Genomic DNA, 10,904 nt, shown 5'->3' on the forward strand with positions numbered 1-10,904 from the left:
ATAATATTGCTACCTACATTATAGGGCTGTTGTAAGCATTATCCAACTTGATATTTTTAAAGCACTTAGAACAGAGTTTGGAACATAGCTTTAAGGTAAGTCTTATATCTAAAATAATAATAGTCCATGGTTCTATTTTTGAAAAACAGACTGGGCAATTTAGGATCAAACATACATGCATGGCCGGTCACGGTGGCTTACATCTGTAATTCCAGCACTTTGGGAGACCAAGGCAGGTGGATCACTTGAGACCAGGAGTTCGCGACGAGCCTGGCCAACATGGCGAAACCCTGTCTCTACTAAAACTACAAAAATTAGCCAGGCATGGTTGTGCATGCCGGTAGTCCCAGCTAGATAGGAGGCTGAGGTAAGAGAATCGCTTGAACCCAGGAGACAGAGGTTGCAGTGAGCCAAAATTGTGCCACTGCACTCCAACCTGGGTGAGCTACAGAGCGAGACTCTGCCTCAAAACAAACACACACAAAAACCCATGCATACCTATGGATAAGTAAAAGCATTGGTTTGGAGAGTCCTAGATCATCTACACTGCATTTTCTGTGTTGTACATATGGCTATTTACATTTTAATTTCAATGAAAATTAAGATTAAAAATTCAGTTCCTCAATTGCACTGACCACATTTCAGTGTGGCTAACAGCTACTATATTGGACAATGTATACTTGCATCTTCACGGAAAGTTGCATTGGACAGTGCTGGTCTAATGAGTTCCACTCCACAGAGTATGCACAGATAGGCCAGAATGCTAATATACTAACATTTGAAGAGTGAGAAAGTCAGTTACAAATATCCAAACTCCACTGTTGCCCAGATGTAGTAGAAGCTGAACAGTTTGAGCATAGAAGTAGAAGAATCTGACCCAAAGAGTACCCTAAATTCTTGGAGAGGAGACAGAAGCAGCAGATTTAAAGGCTTATCGTGGAGGACTTATGGTAGGACAGAACTTGGTCTTCACAAAATCTCTAAACATTGAGTTATATGTAAGTCTTTAGAGGCAAATTTGTTTAGTGTTTTACCTTTTGTAGTCCTGAAGGAAGAGACGTCACAGATAACCGCTTGGTGGTTCTCCTGGCCCGAAGGAGTGTATTTCCCTGGGTTATCTCCTCTGTCTCTGCCTCTACAACATCAAGTTGTATAGTCGCTTAGAGAAAGGGGGAAAAAGGAATCTGTAAGGATCACAATGAGGAACACATTTTTCCTATTAAAAATATAGTATTCTTAGAAGACAGCATCACATGCTGCTTCAGTGGCTTTTTTTCTTTAGAGTTAAAAATAAAAAATGGATTTGCTCTTCCCAATCTTACATTTTCTCCTGCAAACATTTGCCTTTTGTTATGGTCATGACCTCAGTGGACACCAGCCCGTCTTTGACAAGGTAGCCACCTCTCTCTCTCTTCGAGATTTAAGTTTTTCCCCTGAACCTTTGTGGAATTAGAAAAGTAATCCTCTACTATGCAAGACCCTCCCTTGGGTATTCATTGTGGATTAAAGCAAATTTTCTCTCTATTTTCAAGAAATGTGGCTCAAGACTCAGTCATTTACATATCATTGATTCATCTATCCTATATCCAGGGAACCTTGGATTCCTTAACATTTTAAAACATATCAATTCAGTGCTTAACTCAATAAATGTATTTATAAAGGAAACTTTAAAACACTACCATAAATTTAAGACTAGTATCATAAATAGGCATTAAAATCACTATGCTAAAAACAAAGCTATGTTATTTTTTGCAGAAGGCACTAAACCTAAGATTACTGTCTTTTTCTTTTTCTTTTTTTTTTTCTTTTGAGACGGAGTCTTCCTCTGTCACCTAGGCTGGAGTGCAGTGGCGTGATCTCGGCTCACTGCACGTTCCACCTCCTGGGTTCAAGCTATTCTCCTGCCTCAGCCTCCCGAGTAGCTGGGACTACAGCTACTCTGTTTTTCTTTAAAAAGGGGGTCACTAAATGAGACATTTTCCTTGATGACAGCATTGGGGAAAGAGTGTTTGCAATTTGCTGTGTGTTATACTGTTCCTTCATGCTGTGTGCACACCTAAAATCATCTTGTTGCTTAAAGTCTACTGATAAGGACTTCTCTGGGACCCTCAGAGAATACATTAGCCTGCTTGACACCTCCACTTGGCTATTCGGCAGGGACCTCAAGTCAGCAAGTCTAGCCAGACTCATGACTTATTTTTCAATCCAGGTCCATTGCTCCTTATCTTAGTGAATGATGCCTCCACCTTCAAAGCAAGTGGTCAATCCAGAAATTCTTCCCTCTCCCCCACCCTTCACTGTCCAACTCTTCCCCAAATCTTGTAACTTCTATCTATGCTTATTTCTCCCTTTATCTCCCCATTCCCACTGTCATGACTAATCCAAGCTAATGTCATTCCTTGCCTGAAACAATGTACGGGTGCTTATTGTTCTTCCTGCATTTGCACTTACCCTCATCCAATCCAATCTACACTATGCAGCCAAAGCTATCTTTTAAGAATGCAAATCAGATTATATAAATCCCCAGCTTGAAAGTACCCAATGGTTTCTTATCACCCTTAGAAGAAAGTTAAAAATTCTCAATGTGTCCTATGACAGACACCCTTACTACCTAATTCAACCAGCCTCTCCTTAGCTCTCTGTGTTCCAACCTCTGCTGGATTTCTTTCATTGCTAAATTGTGCCTGGTGATCTCTTGATATTGTGACTTGAACATGCTCTCCCTTATTCCTGGGAAACTGTTCTCCTCCCTCCACCTTGTGTAAGCCATCCTTATGTCTTAGACATCCTTCAGATCTCAATTTAATTGTCCCTTCCTTGGGGAAGCCTTTCCTGAGACCCCTCCCCTAAAGTTAGAGCACCCATGATTTCTTTCAATAGCATCCTGTGCTCCTTTGGAACAAATGTAATTTTCTGCATGTTTGAAAGCCCCTCTATGGTATAACTCCATGAGGCAGGGACCATGGCTGTTTTATGTGCTACTCTATCCCAAATATTGTGGCTGTCATATAATAAGTACTTAGCAGATATTTGTTAAATATATAAAAACATGTTTTGAAGGTCAGCGGGGAAGAGCAACTGATTTTGGGCTACAACAAAGGGTATTAATGTTTGAGCTACATCCTAAAGGATGAGTATATTTTCTGGAGAAATCTTAGTTGATATTTGTTATTCCAACTAAGACAAAAATAAACCAGTGCACAGATTAAGAGTAGAAATTTGATCCTCTGTTTTCTGCTGGATTCTTCAATTCCAGCCCCAGCAATATAGAAGCATATCCTCTTTGTTATTTTCAACAGAAATACACAGCTCAATCCATACCAGGTAATTGCTAGATGCTTGGATGCTTGTATTAGTGACTGCTTTTTCCAGAACAGAGAGTTTGTTTGAAATTAGTCAGCTGGAAACCACCAAGATTTTTTTTTTTTTTTTCCTGGGAAAAGCACACATCAGTTTTGTTGCCTGATCATGGTGTGTAAAATGTGAAGTTGTATGTATATTTACATACACTATAAGGGCTGTGTGTTTCCTGATTCTGTGCTGTGAAGGACATTAAAAAGCTACAGAGGATATATAAAGCAGTGAAATTATTCTGTATGATACTGTAATGGTGGATGCATGTTATGACAGGGTATGACATAAAAGTAGGTATTTGTCAAATCCCATAGAACTGCACAATATAAAGGGGGAACCATAATGTAAACTATAACTTCAGTTAATAATAATAATATATTAATATTGGTTCATTGATTGTAAATGTACCACACTAAGGCAAGATGTTAATAATAGGAGCTGTGGGGATCAGGGAAGGGAAGGTATACATGGGAACTCTACATTTTCTGTTTAATTTTTCTGTAAATATAAAAGTACTATAAAAATAGACTCTTTCTTCTCTTTTTTTTTTTTTTTTTTTTTTTTGAGACAGGGTCTCTTTCTGTCACCCAGGCTGGAGTGCAGTGGCACAATCTCAGCTCACTGCAATCTCTGCCTCCCAGATTCAAGCGATTCGCCCACCTCAGCTCCCCTAGTAGGGACTACGGGCACATGCCACCATGCCTGACTAATTTTTTTTTTAATATTTTTGGTAGAGATGGTTTCACCAGGTTGCCCAGGCTGGTCTCAAACTCCTGGGCTCAAGTGATCCACCTGCTTCAGCCTTCCAAAGAGCTGGGATTACAGGCGTGAGCCACTGCTCCCGGCCTAGACTCCATTTATTTTTTGAAAAGCTACAGATGAGAATGCAAACATTGGTAGTATTGTTAGTCATGACCCATAGGATGCCAAATGGCATTATTACTAGTTGCAAAAACGACTTAAAATTAACAGTTCAAATATTGATTCTTCCACACAGCACATAGAAAGTAGATGCAATAAAAGTGAGCATTCTTTATGACTTACCAGTTATACTTTTTTTTCATTTAATTTCCACTACCCCCTCCACTGTTAGAAGTAGCCATGTGAAAGTCTGCATCACTACTTTTTCCAGAAACAAAACTAAAAATCCCGCTTGAGTTTGATTTTCATATATATATAAATTATATATAATGTATATATGAATATACACACACATATATTTAAATAAAAAGTGATTTTAAACTGATTAGAAAACTGTTTAATTGAACTGGGAGGAACCTCTAAGGCAATCCAATTCAGTGCTTCTCAAAAGGTATGAACAAGGTGAGGCATGGGGCTCACACCTGTAATCCCAGCACTTTGGGAGGCCAAGGCAAATGGATCACCTGAGGTCAGGAGTTCGAGACCAGCCTGGCCAACAGGGTGAAACCTTATCTCTAGTAAAAATACAAAATTTAGCTGGGTGTGGTGGCACACTCCTGTAGTTCCAGCTACTCAGGAGGCTGAGAGAGGAAAATTGCTTGAACCCAGAAGGCAGAGGTTGCAGTGAGCCGAGATTATGCCTCTGCACTACAGCCTGGGTGATAGAGCGAGATTCCATCTAAAACACACACACACACACACACACACACACACACACACACAGTATGAACATACAAGCCAACTGAGGATCTTGCTAAAGTGTGGCTTCTGACTCAGAAGGTCCCAGGTAGAGCCTGAGATTCTGCATTTCAGACAAGCTCCTCAGGGCTGCCATACTTTTGTAGCAAGATAATCCATCCTAATTTCACTCTTCCTCTTGGCCTCCACCCAGTGACAAATTGCCCGAATTTGATTACCATTCTCTGAAAGCTTTCTCATTTTTGCTGTAAATAACTTGGGAGATGGAAGCTCCTTGACAATCCTAGGGAGAAGGCTCTGCATGTTTGACAGTAGGGCTTCCTTATGGTCAGTGGAGCCCTCTTTGCTGGCACTTGCTAGCTTGCTTCTACACTTGTAGGACAGCATCCTCCCAAAAGCAGTCTTCACTTTCGTCATCAAATTTCTTTTCTGATTTTGTTGACTTTCATGAAATCCCATGTCACTATCACTGGATGACTCCTCTTTAGGGACCAATACATTTTGTGTTAGTAAGTTGGTAGACACAGCTCTATGCCATCTAAACAAAATAAAAATGACTCATATTAGGGAAACTGAAAAGTTAAAAATGAATAATTTGAATCATTAAAACACAAACCTCAAATGTGAACCAATTATACAATTCAGAAAAAAAAATGAAATTGAAGACCAAGAATCAAATCACAGAAAAATAAAGCCAAAGCAACTACTTGGTGTTTTGTTATCAAATTATAGTAATCTGGCTGCTATTTAATTTAAACACAATACTGTTAGAGGTAGGTTATATTATTAGCTTCATTTTACTTATGAGTAAACTGAGACATAGGTTAAATTAATTGACCAAGGACTGAATGCAGACTTTAATCCAGGTCTGACTGTTGGAATCCATGAACTTACATTGGCAAATTGGCAATCTTATTTCAATGATAGTTTGAGATAGTTTTTGCTAGATTTGACAGTTTCAAAGTGAAAGTAACAGAAGATGAGAGAGTCTGCTAGGGTAGTCAATAAGGAGTAAACTCCAAGGCCCCATAAATACTGCATTTACATAAAACACTCATTTAGATAACATACTATAAATTCATATATAGCGACTACGTGTACCATCTTCATAATTTTGGCATATTTTATTATATGCAATAGACTAAACAATAGACAACATTTCCTGATAGCTTTCTGTGTGCTAAACACTCTTCCAAGTGCTTTCATGTGTATAATATAATTTAATCTTTATGTTCTCATCTCTACTTCACACATGAAGAAATTAAAGCTTGGAGAGGTTAAATATAATTTATGTCCAGATTATCTGATTCTGAGGTCTGTGTTGTTAACCACTATGCTAGAATATCACCTATACCGTGATACAATTATTACCTAATGTTCTTCCTCAATTAACTATTTTTTGTTAGCTTCACTCCAAGTAATAATACCCATGAAATTTCGGTATTTTTTAAAATTAAAATTTTAATGTCGAGATCATTATAGTTTCACATGCAGTTGTAAGAAACAGAGGGAGGGGGCCGGGCGCGGTGGCTCAAGCCTGTAATCCCATCACGTTAGGAGGCCGAGGCGGACGGATCACGAGCTCAGGAAATCCAGACCATCCTGACTAACACGGTGAAACCCCGTCTCTACTAAAAACACAAAAAATTAGCCGGGCGTGGTAGCGGGTGCCTGTAGTCCCAGCTACTCGGGAGGCTGAGGCGGGAGAATGGCGTGAACCCGGGAGGCAGAGTTTGCAGTGAGCCAAGATCACACCACTGCACTCCAGCCTGGGTGACAGAGCCAGACTCCATCTCAAAAAAAAAAAAAAAAAAAAAAAAAAGAAAAGAAAGAAAGAAATACAGGGAGATTCTGTGTGCTCTTTACCTAGTTTTCCCAAATGGTGACATTTTGCAAAACTATATTTTCACAACCAGCATGTTGACAATGATACAGTCAGGATACAGAACATTTCCAGTAACACCAGGATCCCTCATGTTTTATAGCCACACCCACTTTCCACTGGTCCCCCCTTTCTTTTGTTTTTTTAATTTAATTTTTTTTTATTATACTTTAAGTTCTAGGGTACATGTGCACAACGTGCAGGTTTGTTACATATGTATACATGTGCCATGTTGGTGTGCTGTACCCATTAACTCATCATTTACATTAGGTATATCTCCTAATCCTATCCCTCCCTTCTCCCCCCTCCCCACAATAGGACCCAGTGTGTGATGTTCCCCTTCCCGAGTCCAAGTGATCTCATTGTTCAATTCCCACCTGTGAGTGAGAACATGCGGTATTTGGTTTCCTGTTCTTGCGATAGTTTGCTGAGAATGATGGTTTCCAGCTGCATCCATGTCCCTACAAAGGACACGAACTCATCCTTTTTTATGGCCGCATAGTATTCCATGGTGTATATGTGCCACATTTTCTTCATCCAGTCTGTCACTGATGGACATTTGGGTTGATTCCAAGTCTTTGCTATTGTGAATAGTGCCACAATAAGCATACGTATGCATGTGTCTTTATAGCAGCATGACTTATAATCCTTTGGGTATATACCCAGTAATGGGATGGCTGGGTCAAATGGTATTTCTAACTCTAGATCCTTCAGGAATCGCCATACTGTTTTCCACAACGGTTGAACTAGTTTACAGTCCCACCAACAGTGTAAAAGTGTTCCTATTTCTCCACATCCTCTCCAGCACCTGTTGTTTCCTGATTTTTTCTTGATTGCCATTCTAACTGGTGTGAGATGGTATCTCATTGTGGTTTTCATTTGCATTTCTCTGATGGCGAGTGATGATGAGCATTTTTTCATGTGTCTGCTGGCTGTATGAATGTCTTCTTTTGAGAAGTGTCTGTTCATATCCTTTGCCCACTTTTTGATGGGGTTGTTTGTTTTTTTCTTGTAAATTTGATTGAGTTCTTTATAGGTTCTGGATATTAGCCCTTTGTCAGACGAGTAGATTGCAAAAATTTTCTCCCATTCTGTAAGTTGCCTGTTCACTCTGATGGTAGTTTCTTTTGCTGTGCAGAAGCTCTTTAGTTTAATTAGATCCCATTTGTCAATTTTGGCTTTTGTTGCCGTTGCTTTCTACTTATGGCTAGCCATAAGTAGAAAGCTGAAACTGGATCCTTTCCTTACTCCTTATACGAAAATTAATTCAAGATGGATTAGAGACTGAAATGTTAGACCTAAAACCATAAAAACCCCAGAAGAAGACCTAGGTAATACCATTCAGGACATAGGCATGGGCAGGGACTTCATGTCTAATACACCAAAAGCAGTGGTCCCCCCTTTCTTAAACCGGCATCCACGCATCTGTCTTCTGTGTGTGTAATTCTTGTCCTTTCAAGAATGTTATGTAAATGGAAATATACATCATGTAATATTTTGAGATACGCTTTTTTCACTCAGCATAATTCTCTGAGCATTCATCCAGGTTTTGTGTATTAATTGTTCATATCTTTTTATTGCTGAGTAATACTCCATTATATGAATGTACCACACTTTGTTTAACTACTCACTAATTGAAGGATATTTGGGTTGTTTCCAGTTTGGGGCTATTATGAATAAAGCTGCTATAAGCATTTGTGTATAGGTTTTGTATGAACATAAGTCTTCATTTCTCTGGGTGAAATCCTAGGTTTTATATTATGTTATTACATTATATTAAATATATAACATATATTTCTAATATGGATTAAAACAAATTTATAACCATTAACAATGTTCTTCATATATTACCTAAAATACCTCATGTACCATCATCAGTAGCATATGTACTACTCTCCAGGAAAACACTGTTCTAAACGGAACCCAAATCATTCAGCCTTTTTCTGTAATGATACATGGGGAGTAGTTCAGTGAGAGCCTAGACACTGGAGTTCAATGGCATTGGTTCAACTCGGGACAATCCCCAACTCTGTGACCTTGAGCATGTTAGGTAACTTCTATAAGCTTTCATCTTCTCATTTGAAAATGGGCATAGTCTTTTCAGAATTGTGAAAATAAAGGGAAATAATTCATGTGTTTGGAATCTTAAAATGCATTCAATAAATGATACTTTTTATTACCATGTGGATCAGAACAATGCAGAAAATGTAAAAGGCAAGGAGAGAGCCCACACTAGAGGGCAAAATAAGAGAGAAGCTAGCAGCCTCCCTTCTGGGACCAAGGGCAGGGTTCTGCCAATTGTACATGTACGACTTCTAGGGGGTGCTATTCAATTTCATAGTTAGACTTGTGTACAGTTATTATAATGATTTTATGGCAGGTGGCAGTAAAATGTCCTGAGGAGGGAGCACCATTTCCTAATTTGCCCAAAGATAACTTATGGGCTAGGATAAATCTCCCGTAAAGCCCTCTGAGATTCCTTTAATAATAATTTAATTTTTAAGTGATTCTACTACTATAAACATGTACACACATATACATACTCTGACACAGAACAACGCAAATACAATTTCAGAAGATTCAGGAATTTCGAAGACCACCCATGTTAAAAGCCCAGTTCTAAGTCGTCTCAGAATCTCTAGAAGTTGTTTCCCATTCCCATCCTCCCCACTCTCATCTCCAATCTATCTAAAACGTAATTAACAAAGGTGATTTAGCTCCAGAGCCTAGGAATACAACTGCTGCAACTTCTGATACGAGCAGAACCCTTCCCTTTTTATGTTTTTTAATATTTTTGTGTTGGTACTGAATTTATTTGGTTGTATTGCTTCCCCCGGAGCTCCTACTTTTCACTGAAAGTGGAAATCTCTGCAGTATTTTATTTTGTCCATGGAAGTTCCTAAGTTTGGTCTTTGATGCTTCCAGGACTCATTAAAACACCTTACTTCTACATGTCTGAACTATAGTCCATGGACCTGGTAAGAAAGAAGCGCAAAGAAATTGGAAAATAAATCGCCACACTGATTTTCCAAATTAAAATATATTATATTTTGGATGTTTCATACCTGTCTGTAAGGTTTTGTCACTGACAAAAAAATAGCAGGTCTAAGGCAGTTTTAATGTTAAATTAAACAATGTGTCCATAGTGAAATGTGATTAGTACATATTTCAGCAGCCCAAATTGCTGGGATAGGAAAAAGAAAGCACTGATCGTGGACATATTTTGAAAAATGCACTAATGACTTTTCAAAGTAATAGTATTTTCATGGGATGTGAGATGTCTAAAATTCTGATGCTGAAATATCAACATAGAATCAGTACTTATTTTAGTCTCCTATGCCACATTAAAACTCAATTTCAAGTGTAAAGGAAATGTTTTCCTTGTTACAATAAAGACCTTTCTGATCATAAAATGAACCTTACATTGTCGCACTAGATTTCTTGATCCAATGCAGTACCCTCCCCAGCAATCCATCCAGAGTCCTCATTTTTAAATGTAATGCTTAAAAGGACATGCCACTATGCCAAACCCAAAGACTCTCATTTGACAGAAAAGGAAATGAATCTCTGTTACCTACCTTTCTATCCCCTTCCTTTTGAATGAGCCATTTTTCTTCTTGAGTTGCTGGAATCTTCGGCACTGTCCAACTTTTCCATAGGCAATCTTAAAGGGTTCTGGTAGATACAGCTGAGGTCGGGCCATTGCTGTCAACTTCACCTGTAGTAGCCGTTTTGGACTGTTTCAGTTCTCGAACTTACAGACTTCGATGCAAAATCACCAGTGACTGAATGTACTGTCAAAGTGTGGGCTATTTGGAATAAAATATGTAGGAAATTTTTAGAGCCTTTCCCTTATTCCCTTCCAAGTGTCAGAGACATTATTTGTGGGACTGGCCCTGTTTACAGCTTCACAGAGGTCACCAATGATGTATTTGACTGAGCTGTGTGAAATTCCATGGACCTTTGTGGAACACTTCACAGATTCTTGAACAAGGCAAATGCAGAAATGATGATCTGATTGCATCAACACTGGCATATGGATCGCAAA

At 38.8% G+C, this 10,904-nt stretch overlaps 1 protein-coding gene across 2 annotated transcripts in view; it reads right to left on the reverse strand.

Moving 5' to 3' along the window:
• Nucleotides 1-10,668, reverse strand: part of C2H3orf49 (chromosome 2 C3orf49 homolog) — a 30,628-nt gene extending 19,960 nt beyond the window's left edge. For both annotated transcript variants that reach the window (XM_025377675.1, XM_025377674.1), the window contains exons 1-3: nt 10,435-10,668; nt 5,193-5,512; nt 1,035-1,159 (exon numbers count right to left, since the gene is read on the reverse strand). In XM_025377675.1, the coding sequence (XP_025233460.1) occupies nt 1,035-1,159; nt 5,193-5,512; nt 10,435-10,559 (570 nt within the window). In that variant the 5' untranslated portion in view covers nt 10,560-10,668. The remainder of the gene's footprint in view (nt 1-1,034; nt 1,160-5,192; nt 5,513-10,434) is intronic.
• Between the last annotated feature and the right edge of the window lie 236 nt (nt 10,669-10,904).

Source organism: Theropithecus gelada, chromosome 2 (genome assembly GCF_003255815.1).
Source record: "Theropithecus gelada isolate Dixy chromosome 2, Tgel_1.0, whole genome shotgun sequence".
Lineage (NCBI taxonomy): Eukaryota > Metazoa > Chordata > Mammalia > Primates > Cercopithecidae > Theropithecus > Theropithecus gelada.